The sequence below is a fragment of the Drosophila mojavensis genome, unplaced genomic scaffold (genome assembly GCF_018153725.1).
Source record: "Drosophila mojavensis isolate 15081-1352.22 unplaced genomic scaffold, ASM1815372v1 contig_16, whole genome shotgun sequence".
In the NCBI taxonomy this organism is placed as follows: domain Eukaryota; kingdom Metazoa; phylum Arthropoda; class Insecta; order Diptera; family Drosophilidae; genus Drosophila; species Drosophila mojavensis.
In genome coordinates this window covers 1,693,396-1,708,756 of record NW_025318693.1, presented here as the reverse complement: position 1 = coordinate 1,708,756, position 15,361 = coordinate 1,693,396, and the positions used below count along the sequence as shown (strand labels likewise).

The 15,361-nt window shown below is 43.1% G+C and overlaps 2 protein-coding genes across 2 annotated transcripts in view; one reads left to right on the top strand and one right to left on the bottom strand.

Moving 5' to 3' along the window:
• Positions 1-15,361, top strand: part of LOC6573739 — a 51,104-nt gene that overhangs the window by 28,112 nt on the left and 7,631 nt on the right. The gene's annotated exons all lie outside the window — the stretch shown is intronic.
• On the bottom strand, positions 9,456-10,720 carry LOC6573740. The gene is made up of 2 exons (XM_044007251.1): positions 10,481-10,720; positions 9,456-10,411 (listed from the first exon to the last, which is right to left on the bottom strand). The coding sequence occupies exons 1-2, from the start codon at positions 10,493-10,495 to the stop codon at positions 9,554-9,556; spliced, it is 873 nt and encodes a 290-aa protein (XP_043863186.1). The 5' UTR covers positions 10,496-10,720; the 3' UTR covers positions 9,456-9,553.

Here is a 15,361-nt window from a genome sequence, read left to right as displayed (position 1 = left end):
GTGGAAACCATGATTAGCTATTGCGCCATTTCCTTGCCAGCTAATTGCATTGGCAACGCGCAAAGGCAAAAACATTTTATAAATAATTTGCCGCATTTCAAAATGCGGCGCGTGCGACTGTGTATATGTGTGTGTGGGCGTATGTGTGTGTGTGTGTGCCTGTGAAAAACTAATTTTGCTGAAAACTTAACGTTAATAAGCAATAATTTATATCCAAAGTGCACGAGACCGCTCCCGGAAGAGCATAAGCCAGGTGGCACGGGTGCAAGTGAACTGCGCTCTGCCTGACCTGCAACATTTAAGGCCTTGAAGCTATAGGGTGGGCACAGGGTGCTCGAGTACAGGGTGCCGACTAAAAAGAAAATAACTATAAACTAACTGTTGAGCTATCGAGATTTTTCGAATAGCTTTAAATTATTAAACGATTGAATTTACTTAGTGATTAGTTTATTAGCGATTATTTGAGTTTACAGAGTTTATGTGATAGACGCGAGCAAGCGACTAGGCTGTCGTGCTGTCCGCTACTATGTTTGTAATAGTCAATCTAACACAGCATCTGCTCTAAACAAGAGTTAATTGCATACTAACTACAATGTACGCGAGCCGGCGGATTAAGCTGAGCCGGTGCGTGGGTGAAAGAGACAACGCAAAAGGGAGAGCGTGATCTCCGTTACAAATTCTCTTACATGATAACATACTCTATGAACTGCCGCTCTTAATTACAATGAAGCGATGATTGCTGAGCCCAACATCCTCCCCCCGTTGAAGACTTAGTCTTCAACAGAATCCTTAAGGGGCAGCAAGCACAGCTTATTTGTAGCTCTTCTTATCTCGCCAGCTTCAGTTTTTAGTAGGGCTACCCGTGCAACGCCATCACTTCCAGGGATAAGTTCGATTATTCTGGCTAGTGGCCACTTAAGTGAAGGTAGATTCTCATCCTTCACAAGAACTATGTTGCCAACAGCCAAGCCAGGTTTGGAAGTTCTCCATTTCGCTCGCTGTTGTAACAAGTTGAGATATTCGTCCCGCCAACGAGTCCAGAACACCTGCTGGAGATAGCTTACGCGCTGCCAAGCATCCAAACGATTAAAATTGAGCCCTGTCAGGTTTGGCTCACTGAAGGACGAAGGAGGGCCACCGTTGATGAAATGCGCAGGAGTCAACACGTCTATGTCTGATGGGTGCTCTGAAATCGAAACTAAAGGGCGTGAATTAACGACAGCAGCGATGTTGCAAACCAGTGTGCGAAGCTCATCGTAAGTTAGGACGGAGGACCCAACACATCGGTAAAAATGATGCTTCGCTGTCTTCACTGCAGCCTCCCACAAGCCACCAAAGTGAGGTGATCGTGGAGGGATGAAATGCCATTCGATTGAGTCTGCCAAACAGAAATCCTTCACAGCCTTCTGGTGGGTGTCTGACAGAAATAGACGCTTCAACTCCTGAAGCTGATTGCGGGCACCAAGAAAGTTTGTGGCGTTATCCGACCAGATTTGACTTGGCTTTCCTCTGGTGCATATGAAACGTTGAAGTGCATGCAAAAATGCCGCGGTAGTTAAATCCTTGACTAACTCCAACCAAATAGCCTTCGTAGCAAAACAAATAAACACACAAACGTAGCATTTCACAGGCGCCTTGTTTCGTGACTCAGGCTTGTAAAAGAAGGGTCCGCAAAAGTCGACTCCAGTCACTCCAAAGACCCGATAGCCGTCGACTCGATCCTTGGGTAGATCTGCCATTATGTGTTCAACGAGTCGGGGCCTTGCACGAAAGCAAATTACGCATCTCTGAATTACACTGGCTACAGTTTTTCTACCTCCAATTGGCCAATATTGGGAACGAACCAACGCTAGCACTGCTCGGGGACCAGCGTGCAAGTTTCGCTGATGGAAATGCATTATGATGGCTCTAGTTACTGGATGAACTTTGGGCAAAATAATTGGATGGCGACTATCGAAATTTAAAGTTGAGTTTTTGAGACGACCATCGACACGTAGCAGCCCAATCTCATCAAGGAACGGTGACAGCGAGGCTAGACTGCTGGATGACGGAACCCTTCCTTTATTTCGAAGAGCATTTATGTCGTCTGAGAGATGTGTTCGTTGAATCATTCTTAACAGTATATGAGTGCCGTTCCGGATGTCTGCTAGGGTTATTCCTGGACCATGACTTTTTTTAATAAACTTTGATACGTATGCAAACGTACGCTGCAAGCGGCCGAAAGAATTCACAAACTTGCAGTCCATAGAGACATCATGGACTGCGTCCTTTACAAGAAGCACAGTTCTTCGACGCTCAATTGAAGTTCTTTCTGGAAGTGCTGAGACTGGCCACTGAGATCTGGGCTTACAGAGGAAACCTGGACCGTTGAACCAATGTAATGAGGCATTTAAATCCGAGGGCAATGCACCCCGAGATAATATATCCGCGGGATTCAGTGTTGTAGGTATATAGTGCCATTCCATTGCTGATGTGAGATCTTGTATCGTGGCGATGCGATTTGAAACAAAAACGTTAAATCGTCCGGGCTCGTCATTGATCCAAGAAAGCGCAACAGTAGAGTCAGACCAACAATGAAACTCGCCTGCGAAAATGCCTAAGCGAGCCACTTCATTCATTAGACGCGCAAGCAACTCTGCCCCGCATAGTTCCAGCTTGGGAACCGTGAGCGTTTTTAGAGGCGCAACTCGAGACTTAGAGCAAAGCAACCTGCTGATGGTATGCTGACCTCTGGATACAATATAAATGCAAGCTCCGTATGCCTCGATGCTGGCATCGCAGAATCCATGGACCTCAACCTTCGATCCTGGTATTAATGATAGCCTGGGAAATGCACTACTAAGACCATTGCCAAAGTTGCTGCAAATGTCTAGCCATGCAGTGTGACATGCAGACGGGAGACTCTCATCCCAATCAAGTTTATGCCTCCAGAGTTGTTGCAAGAAGATTTTAGCTTTCGTTATTACTGGGCCGACCAGGCCGAGGGGGATCATAAAACCTAGCAATCGACGAGAGAACAGAGCGCCTGGAGGGCTTAGAGGCTGAATTCAGAGCTAGATATGAGAAAAGAAGTTGATCAGATGCCGGATCCCATGCAAGGCCAAGTGTCTTTGTAATGTCGCTGCCATCATTGAACCTAATGAGCGATTCCTTGTCGCAGTCTGTTACGCCGTCCAGTACCATGGGATGGCTTGAACACCACTTCCTCAATTTAAACTTCCCACATGCCAAGATTCCAGCTGTCTCTTGCATAACAAGTCTTGCTTCTTCGACTGAATTTCCTCCACTAATCAAATCATCAACATAGAAATCGCGAAGCAGTACGTCGGACCCGACTGGGAATGCGTTCCTTTCATCTACGGCAAGCTGATGCATGGCGCGCACAGACAAAAATGACGCTGGTTTTGTTCCATATGTTACCGTATCAAGCCTGAAAACTTCCAACTCATCATCTGGCGAATTCCTCCATAAAATGCATTGTAGATAGCTGTCCGGCTCAGGTACTTTCACGCAACGATACATTTTGCAAATATCGCCGGTGAGTGCAACTGGATAAGATCGGAAGCGCAATAATATGTCGACTAATTTTGGCTGAATGACGGGACCTGACATTAGAATGTCATTCAACGAATGCCCAGTTGTTGTAGATGCAGATCCATCAAAGACGACGCGAAGCTTGGTAGTTGTGCTATCATCCTTCAGAACGCAGTGATGAGGAAGAAAATATCTGCATAGATGGAATGAATTTAGAGGAACGCGTGACATGTGACCAAGTTCAAGATACTCTTTCAGAAATGCTGAGTATTGAGACTTTATATGCGGCAAACGACTCAATTTCTTCTCCAAATTGAGAAACCGATGTCGCGCTTGCTCATAAGAATCTCCAAGAAGCTCGCAACTAAGCTTAACAGGCAGGCGTACTGTATATTGGCCACTAGCCAATCGATTGTAATGCCTCGCAAAATGCGCTTCGCAGTCTGAGTCTTCCTTGCTGAACCTTACAATGGAATCGCTGCAGCGCTCAACTTCCCAAAAGCGACGAACGAGACTGTCCAACTTGATATCAGCACAGGAGTCTGTAATCGGATCCAAAGGCGTCTTTGAAGCTATTAGCACGGAGTTGTGGTTGCGAGCCTCGCCACCTGATACAACCCAACCAAGACGAGTCTTCTGTAACAATGGAAGTCCAGGCATCAACTTGATTTGTCCCACACAGAGCAAATCATAAAACAGGCTAGCTCCGATAAGCAGATCTACTCGTTGCGGCCTATGGAAAGCTGGATCTGCCAGCACTATATTTTGCGGTATGCTCCAATTGCTCGTATTCACATTAGAACTGGGCTGCCTGCCAGTTATATTTGTAGCTACCATAGCCGTTATGCTAGTTGTATATTCAGATGCATGAGCTTGAAGAGTGAGGCAAATGCTGCTGCCATCCATGGCAACATTGGAGTCGCCTACGCCGCATACAGATGCCACCGATTTTGTTCTCTTAAGTTGCAGGAGATTCGCAAATCTGGCTGTAATGAGATGTAGTTGAGAGCCTGAATCTAAAAGCGCACGACAAGGAACAAGCTCGCCAAACCGATTCCTTGCCAGAACCACTGCGGTAGCCAGGAGCACAACATCGCTGTGCCGATCCTTGGATAAGAGAGTAGTGGCTGGTGCTGAGGGCTGAGGGATGGTCTGTACTCTTGATGTTGAAGATTGTTGATGGGGCGGAATTGCTGCCTGCGATGTGCTGGAGTGGCCGAGATGAAGAAGCGTATGATGCTTGACTCCACAGACCCGACAACTGCGCGAGCCACATTGTCGCGACTGATGACCTCCCTTGAGACAATTCAAACATAAGCCAGCCTTTCGGACCTCATTCAGGCGAAGACTAGGAGACAAGTTTGCGAATCTTGGGCATTTGTAGATTGTGTGCTCAAGATCATTACAAAAATTGCAACTGTGAGTACTGTGGCCGGTTACGAGAAATGCTGATCTACTGGTAGCAACCTTACTGCAAGAATTCATCGGCTTACTTGACGAATAGTTTGTAAGAGCAAATTTCATCGATTCCAAAGTACGGCAACGAAGCTCAAGAAATGAGGAGACTTCTTCATATCTGGGTATCTGAAGAGCCGTCTCTGAGTTGTCCAATTTCTCTTCCCATTTAGCTTGTGAGGCGTCATCAAGCTTTTGCAGCAGTATCTGAGCAATCATGGCACTGGCTATCTGCTCTGTTGTGCCCAGACTACTGAGCGCACGCATATGGACATTGAAGCTGTCAGATAGCTCACGCAGCTTGATTATGGATCCGTTTTCTACTCTTTTGAGACCTAAGATCTTTACGATGTGGGCCTGGAAGATTAAACGTCGGTTATCATATCTCTGCTTTAATAAATTTATGGCAATTGTATAATTATCATTAGAAATTTCCAAAGAGCGAACCGTATCCAACGCTGCGCCATCGAGGCAGGACCGGAGGTGCTGAAGTCTTTCCATATTGCTGATTTCTGGCCGACTTTCAATGATTGTAGAAAACATTGAGTAGAAATCAGCCCAATTAGCATATCCACCGCTGAACGTAGGTAACTTTAATGGCGGCAACGCAGGTGCAGCCTGCAATCTGGGAGCGGATGCGCGAGGAGGGTCACTTGGACGACTAAACGTGGAACTATGATGCACTTGAGCAGTACGACTTTGCACTTCGGACATTATTGTTGACTGCATGACCATTATTAAATCATCAAAGTCAGTGCGCAAATTGCTGGACATCTCAGTAAAGTCGAGCTCCTCTAGACTTTCATGGGCCTTGCTAAAGGAGTGGCTTAGCTTGTCGATATGCTCCAGTAGAACATTTAGAGTGCTGTCACTGTGATCGGCAAGAGCATCTGAATCGACCTTGGATTGTAGCTTTTTTACGCGTTCAAACACCGACTGTACCTTGAGCTTATAAAACCGCACGCGATCTTCGGGAGCAACTGCACTAGCATCTAAATTCGCCATGACGAGTACAGCAAGAGCAACACGATAGAGTTCAAAGTCGTTGGTGCGAGCGCGATTGCAAGAGTAAGTAAATGTATATATAGCGCAGACACAAACTTGGAATAAGTCGTATTTGTCGAGCAGAGTACTTGCAACTTTAATAAACTGGCAAAGAATTATATTATGGTACTCAAATAATATACACGTATGAATTGTTGCACACCGGTACGATTATTATGGACGCGCTCGTATCGCAGCCGTGGCGAAAAAGTGCAATGTCAACGAAGAATAACGGCAAGCATGTAATTACACTGTGCTTATGTAAACTTAATCACTTATAGATTGAAGCTATAGAACACGCAGTCACTAACCATAGACATAGTTCAGAAATTAGTTGATTCTTTATTAGATTGTCATTTGCAGAAGTTTTCGCATGTGTACTACTTTTACGGGCGCCAGTGTATTGCAGACCGAACGAAAGAGTGTCTGGCGAATTGGCAAAGTAACGGCACGCAACTAATCGCTATATACACTGCTTATGTTCACGGGTGTATGTATGTATGTGATGCTGTCAATATATATATGCAAATATGTAAAGAAACGAAAAGAGAATCACGTCGGGGTCACCAAATGTTGAGCTATCGAGATTTTTCGAATAGCTTTAAATTATTAAACGATTGAATTTACTTAGTGATTAGTTTATTAGCGATTATTTGAGTTTACAGAGTTTATGTGATAGACGCGAGCAAGCGACTAGGCTGTCGTGCTGTCCGCTACTATGTTTGTAATAGTCAATCTAACACAGCATCTGCTCTAAACAAGAGTTAATTGCATACTAACTACAATGTACGCGAGCCGGCGGATTAAGCTGAGCCGGTGCGTGGGTGAAAGAGACAACGCAAAAGGGAGAGCGTGATCTCCGTTACAAATTCTCTTACATGATAACATACTCTATGAACTGCCGCTCTTAATTACAATGAAGCGATGATTGCTGAGCCCAACACTAACTATGCAAAGAAAACAAAAAAGACTTGTCTACATTTTGTCATGTTTCACATATCCATTTCATTAGTCTTGTTTAGGTGAGGCACCCTGTATTGGCACCATGTATGGGGTTTATTCATGGCTTCTGTTACAGGCTGCGCACTATTTACGTATGTGTGTACGATTGTGGGCGTAATTGCAGACGCGCCCACTATTAAAACTTGGCGCATATTTATGCAACACTCCAGCACGAAGTAAAAAACTATAAAAAACGCGCAAGCAGCAGCAGCAGCAGCAGCAACAAAAACAACAACAACAGCAACAAGCAACAACCAGCAACAGAAGGTAGCGAGTAACGGTCACGTTTATGTTTGCAGTAGCGTGCATAAATTTCTCTTTGCGTATAGGTGTATGTGTGTGTGCGTGGGTGTGTGGTTGTGTGGGTGTGACGCTGTGTGTAGGTGTGTGGGGCGTGACGTACACTGGAATGTTTATTAAGTTCATGCTTAATACACTGCGCCTCTTACATGCCTTACTCTCTCTCTCTCTCTCTCTCTCTCTCTCACTCTCTCACTCTCTCTCTCACTCTCTCACTCTCTCTCTCACTCTCTCACTCTCTCATTCTCTTCCCCACTCCCTCTCTCTGTATTACTATGCATGTGATTTTATGCAAATAGAATGTCAATGTTTGCTATAAAGTGCCGAACTCCCGAACTGCATTAGGTATGCGCCATGTGCGCCGCCGGGCATGCAACGTAATTAACCACTAAATTTGATTAAATTATTGCCAAATACAATCAAGGCTAAGAGCAACACAAATTAACTGCTCATTGTTGTGTCTCGCTCTATTAAACAGCCTTGTGAATGGGCGCCATTTGGTTAAGAGTTCTGCTCAGCTGCTTGAGCTGCAACGGAATGCCCTTAAAGCGTACCGAAGAATCTAAAGAATTGTTGCAATAAAAACACAGCACAACAACAAGAAAAACAACAAGAGCGGCAGCAGAAACAGTGGCATAGCCATAAAAGGCATAACACGTAGTGCTGAATGTGCACTTGAGCGACAGGGCAGAGGACAGGCGTGGGAGAGGGGACAGGGAGGGGTATGGGCGTAGCATCGGCAGCTAGAAAAGGGTGTCCGTGCACAGGAAACTCAGCCAGGCAAAGGCATATGAATGGGGCATTTTATGCAGTCAAAAAGTAGTTTACACGTTGTTGCACAATTTATGTTTGTGCAACACGTAAGACCATTGTGCACAGAGGCACAAGCCTCTGGAGATAAATGTAGACATACATATGTATGTATGTAGGTTTAGGGTTTCGTGCGTGCTGCTGCTGAATACCTTGAACCTTTTGTGCCGTCTCTGTCCATAATCTGGCTTGCGTAACTTTAAAAACGAAGAAAGAAAACCGGAGAAACAGCATTCGTTTATTTGTTTGACAAAAATTTCGTTTCAATTTTGCTCGATGGGCGTAAAAACGATTTAAGTCAATTGAAGAAAAAATCAATTTCAAAAGTTTTTAAACGAAGAACTGGCACTTAATCTTATTTCGGTATGTACGTATATATAAAAGTGAATATTTACATTTGACAAAATATTTGCCAATCAAAAGAGAGATGACACAAATATCAAATTGTTTGAATTGCTGAATTGAATGAATATTATTTATTTATTGAAGAAAAATTATATTTTTGCCAAAAACGATTTCGAATTTAAATGAGAACATAATCATTTATTGCAATGCCTCCATAGAATTAAATAATTACTAAAAACTAAACAAAACGCATAATAATAACAATGAAAATAAAATAAAATATTCTTGAGAATGCCCAAATTCTACTTTGTAGCTATTTCTATGGCAAATTCCGCATACTTGGTCTCTTTATTGTTATTGTGTGTTGGATTTTTTGCTCCGTTTTTGCTCTTGCCTCGCTGCGAGCGAACTACAAAGGCGCGCCCTTAAATGCAGCTTGTAATTTTCATTTAATTTTCAGTGTGGTTTCGTTTCTTTGTTTTTCGTCTTTCGTTTTTCGCTTTTCGTTTTTCGTTTTTCGTGCGCTGAAAATGTTGCCGTGTTGACCCTCCAAAAGGGCGGCCATTAAATGTCGCGACTCGCGCCAACTTGAGGCCCAAGAAATTGGCTATAGCTATGTCTGAGCAGCCAGCAGTATGGATGTAATTAGCCGGTCTCCGGCTCTGATCGCGTGTGTGGCAGTAATCCTTCTGGGTGGGTCCACAGAAGCCGTGGCGAACGTGTCATAAACCGGGGCACTAATTCTGAACAGGGGAGTGCGGGGAGCAAGGACTAGGACTAGACCTCCCCCCAGAAGAAAGGCCAGTTTTAAGCGAGGCCAATGCCAGTGCGCTTTCAGTTCTAATTGCTGGTCGTGTGGCGGCGTGTGGGGCAGGGATAAGTGCTTACTGATACCAGCTACAAGACGCTGAAATGGTGTACTCCATTAATCACAATGAGCGGCAACAAAAGCAACACAACGAGCGTACATTAAAATTAAATTTGTATTTTATAACGAACGTTAGGGCGAAAAACTTAGCAGTACAATTTGGCTAATTTGCTGCAGCACGAGCGACTGCCACGCCTACTTAACCTTGTTAATAGGCAGATAGGTGGAGCTAGGCGAACCGCCTGCTGGCTGCAAGTAGGCAGCATTCGGCTCAATCTCCGAGACGATTGAGGCTGCATTCCCATTGCCTTGTGACTCAAGGCTGACAGCTCCCGCTTGGCGTTCGTTGAGCAGCTGCAGCGGCTGCTGAGCCACCTGCCTGGAGGAAAAGTCAAGCACTGGCGCAATGCCCGCATTGTGAGACGTTGAGCTGCCGCCCAGGCGATCGTACTCCTGCTGAATGGTGCGCTGCGCATTAATGGCATCCTCTGGAGTACGGTATTTGACGAAGTGCACTTCCGGCTTCCTGGCGTTGATGCTATTGAGGTTCTGCAGCTTATTAGCCAGGCTAGTGAGATCGCCCTGCTTGGTGAGCACGTAAATGGCCGTCTGCTGCTCGGCCGCCTGTTTGGCCAGCGCCACGGCTGCGTTCTCCAAGCCCTTGTTCTCCGGCGCACGAATGAAGAGCACGCGCAGATTTCTCTTCAGCGAGGCGGCCAGGTCGCCGACACTGCGGTTGTCCTCAAAGTCCGACTCGGGTGCAGAATATGTGAAAAACTCCTTGTTGAACTCTGTATTCCCGTCGGTGTAGTCCGGCTGTTGGCTGTTGGTTCCATAGTCACCAACTGAGCCACTAGATAATGAGCCACCGTTAAGTGAGCCAGCGGTTAGAGAGCCACCGTTTAGTGAGCCCCCGGTTAGAGAGCCACCGGTTAGCGAACCATCCGTCAGCGAGCCGCCAGATAATGAGCCTCCGTTCGACAAATTGTCAATGCCTAATCCATAATTATATCCGCCTACGTCTGCACTGGCTGTCGCCAGCAAAGCCAACATCTGTGATTGCAAGATATACGAATTGAAAATCAATGAAACTTAAGTGAAAAGCTCTCACGGTGAACTTACAATAAATGCGCGCATTTTCCACGGATGCTTCAAAGTCCAATTTTCGCTGTCACTGTGCACGATTGCGCCTCGAGGTGTGAAAGGCGTGTGATGCTGCCCGTGCGGGCGATGGGCGTTTTTATAACCGGCAGCAATGGGCCAGGCGCCAGACGCCGTTGAAGATGCAGATTGCGCAGTCGATAGCCGCTGAGACTGCGTTTTTGTTGTGTTATTTTATTTTTTGGCCGTTCATCCAGTATAGCGCTGTGGATGAGTTGTAAGCGAGGTAAAATGCAAAAGCGGCTAGCCGTATCCGCCAGCGAATTAGTTTGCATAAATCAAAACCCTATTGCAAATATCGCTGAATCAATCGAGCCGAATCGCGGACATGGAAATGGCGGAAAAAGTGGAAGCACCGGTTCGAGATGTCATTGGGGCGAATAAACGTTACCCATATGGGGCCAATCCCAAGCGGCGGGGGGTGGGCGGCAGGTGATAGCCGGCAGGTGGTGTATTTTGTGTGTTGCAGCGGCTGGCGAGAAATTTGCATTCTTGGCCATTTTGTGGCCATGTTATTAATTAATTATAAACGTTCACACAAATTCCAAAAATATTACAGCACTGTGACAACAACAGAAATGTCAACACTAAAGCCAAATAGTTGCATAGCCAGTGATTCGGAAATTGAATTGAAATTAAATATATGCACGATAAATATTTTATAATGATGGCAATCGATTAGCATGACAACAACAGTGGGAACCGCCTGCTGCGGACATTGAATTAATGTAATGCAAAGTCATTTCGTTAGCCCGCGACCACTGTAACTGTATTCGTCTTTATTGTTTGGCCAAAGCAGATAACAAAACCGTTTCGTAAAAAAAAAAAAAAAAAAAAAAAAAATTATTAAAAAAAAAAATAGAAAATAATAGTAATAGTAATAATAAAAACAAATACAGCAAAACAAACAACAGCAACACAACACCAAATAAAAATACAAAGCATAGGCAGTAGTTATGCAAATTAACAAGCGCTTCAAGTATTTTATACATTTTATAGTAACGCATCATTTCAGATTTATTTTGTTCGGAATTAATTTCATTCTGCATATACGTATGTATGCTGTGACATCGCAAAATTTGTATTTACTTTTGCTGTGAGTGCTAAAAACTGATTGAACACAATTCGTTGATTCGATTCGCGCTGCTGATTCACGCGAATTTTACGAATGAAATCGCGTTTCACTGCAAAATATATTAAATTCTGTTTTAACAAACTTGCAAAGAGAGTTTCGCATTTTACAAGTTTTTATTTTGTTCACTTGAATTATTGGCTATTACCTTTTAATAAAATATTTTTAACATATAACATATGACCATTTTTACTTTATCATCAATGAAAGAAAAATACATTTTGGTATTTTTTTCTGTGTTGAATTTTGTGGCATACTTTTACACATTTTGTCTACTCCGAAAATACGGTTGCATTTCTTTAGGCTAACTATGTAAATAGGGCTTCAGTCGTCATGTTGCCATTATTGCCTTTTTATCAAACATTCTAAAATATGTGTAATGCGATTATGAGACTAACGGCTGTTTAATTTAACTCATCAAACTGTGACAAGGCCCGATCGAAATCAGTAGAAATGCAATTTAGTTAATTGGAGGCATGTGAGTTCGCCAAGTGGCATATGTACACACAATATTGAAATAAGTGCGCAATCAGCCAAAAAGCCATAAATGTGCAATTAAGTAAATTATCCCAGTGCTGACCGCAACTTGTCAATTTGACGAACGGAAACAAGCAGCCATAAGTGCAGATAAAACAATTACACAAACTACATTTGAAGAGCGAATGCTCGCTTTCAGCAGTTAATGGAGCTGAATATTCATAGACTTTTATTTTAATAAAGTCATTTCAATATAGTTTATTACTATAATTAAATTATTCGACAATAAATGCTTGAATACAAATAAATTAATTCATACATTACAATTTACATTAGGAAGTCGGGGTATACTAATTTCGTTATTCTCTATGTAACAGACGGAAGAAATCATGATTGAAACATATCAGGGCGGCTAGCTGACTCTATATAGTTATATCTGTTTATCCATGCTTTAATTTCAGAAACTGAAGTTAGAGATTTGCAATTCTATTTTAGTTTTTCTTACAGCTCTCGCAGTCCTGATTTATTTAAAAAAATTTAAAGCAAATCTTACCGAATATAAAAATAATCTGAAACTATAATTAATTTGAGTTTAGAGTTGTTTTACTTGTTTCACAAAGAAATTGAAAACTTTATTCAAATTTAAATATTTGTTCATTGTCATTAGAAGCAATATAAATGTATCTCCTTTTTGGGCATAATTTCCTTCCGGAAAGTAAATCATACGAGGGTCAAGAATATTTACATTTAAAAGACCTTTTCGATATTTAAGAAAATCTCTTTGATTATGTTTTAAATTAGAATTCGGCTAGAGGAATAAATATTTGTAATAAATGTATATATTTATATACAAAATGAGCCGTTCAAATATTAAACGGAAGTTCATCAAAATCGCCCTTATTTGTTAAGGCTAATGCCTGTCTGCGTTGATGGATCCTTTGCACTTTAGTCGGAGTAACTTCTAGAAAATGTATGCATATTGTATGTATGTTTTAAGGTCTTCTTTAAAAATTGCTTAATTTCCTTTCCCGTTTATGTTGATATCTTATGTACATACTTATATACAGATTCACTAAACGCAATTTACTCTTCCAGAGTATCACTGATTCAGAGTATAAATCTATATATGTATGTATGTATGAGACTGTAAAATTACTCAGTTACCGTACTCGGTATCCGTTGCTCCTCGGCACGCGAAGGCACTTTACGTTGCATAAATAATTCAATAGACCGAAATGCCGCGACGCGACATAAAACATAAGAAAAAACCTTCGCTGTCAGTGTCAGTTATTATATGATGCCCATGACAGCCAGTGTTTTTGTCGTTGTTGTTGCTGTTGCTGTTGTTGTTCTCGCCGACCTCAGTTGACCCAATTTAAAATGTGATGAACCTTTGTGTGCGTGTGGTTAAGTGTACTCTGTACCCACCGAACCACGGGGTATGCTCACTTTCTGCAGCAGTGTTGTGTAACAAGTTTGTGCATGTACCCACATAACTTTTCCGAATTCATGAGCTGAATCCAAATCAATGTGTTAACATTGTTATCTGCAGCTGAGTTCTGTCTGCACGTTAGATCTTGTCTAGCAATAATTAACTTGATTTGACATGGAAATTTGAATAATTTGTGCTTTAATGGAAAGGTCTGTCGAACTAAGAGCAAAGTTTCCCAAAGTGGAAGTGCTAATCATGGTGGTGTCTGCCTTGACCACTTTTACTACTGTTACCAACTTGCGGCTAGCTCTACTTCCGGTTTTCGATTACAAAGGTCTTTGAATATAAGAAATTCATGGGATTTGGCACGTAACCGTTGCGTTGCGATGTTGGGCGTTGTTATCGTTGTTGTTTTTGTTGTTGTTGTTGTAGCTTTTGCTGTTGCTGCTTGTTGCTGTTGCCCTGCTGTGGGTTAAGTTGCTTTTCTTGTTTCTCGGGAGAGTCCTTGCGTTCAAAATGAACTGGCTGTGGGCCCGGTTGCAAGAATATCGGGCATGTCTTTTTTTTTTCATAGTTCAGGGTGTGTGCCGGCAGGGAACGTAGCCTCTGGCCATAAATTCTTAAAAGGATTTGTTGCTTTATGCTGTGTGCCCTCAGCTCATTTGCTTGCGTTAGAAAACAAAATAAAGCTGAAACTTTTGCGGCCGATAGACATATAAGCCAATAACAGGCGCAACAACAGCAACAACAGCAACAGAAGCAACACACTGCATGACATGGCAATTAATTAGGCGTATTTCTCAAATTATCGCCTTGGGCAGGGCAGCGATAAGGCCGAACCGCGTAAACGACCTTGCATGTCAGCGTCAACTTTAGATATCTTATAGAATAGTTTAAGGTAGAGTTTAAAGCATTATCTAACTTTCATAACTCGACTGCTACCAATATTGCTCGACGGTTAACCGGGAGCCGCATTTCCGCTTTATTTGCATTGCTTGCCAAGTTTGTTGTGTTTTGAACTTGAGCTTCCTGCCACGGCTGATGCTGCTCGTGCTGCTGTTACTTCTGATGTTCTCTCGCTGCCGGTTGTTGCTTTTCCTGTGAATAGAGCGCTGCATAAGGAATTTGATTAAGACAACAAGTACGGCAACTGTAATACCAAAAGCAGCAGCATCAGCATCACCAGCACCAACAATAATAACAACAACAACAACAACAGCAACAACAACAAGAATAGCCCCGTTGATGATGTTACTGCAGCAGCTGTTGCTGCCGCCATCGCTGCCATTTCTATTGCTGCTGCCAAGCTCGTCAACGCAATGCTGTCGAAGGCTTATGCGGATATTGTGCATTTGCTTTGAGTTTAGCCCGGCATTTGTTTTCGCTCTTAGTTAAACTAGCTTATTGTTGATGTTGATGCTGTCTGCCAGCAACTGGCTTTTCATGTTATTGTAGATATGGCGGCTGCTGCTGCTGCTGAGCTTCATCCCTGCGCTGTCCAGAGGCGCTGGGGATTGTTTTCTCCTTGTACGTGATGAAGTCTTAAGCATATACCGCACAATGTGCCCTGCATGCATGCCAGCTCTAAGTTTTCAGATGCTGTACATTCTAATCCCGATTAAGCATTCGCACATCGGAGTAGAGAATATCTTGGAAATAACCAAAATTGCAAAATCATCGAAACCGAAAGAACCATTTGTTTCTTGTCACCCACAATTGCAGTGTATTCCCAGAACATTCTACGCTTTCTTATATATATTTAAATTTGTAAATATTTTAAGCAGACCTGCTCTTACCACGT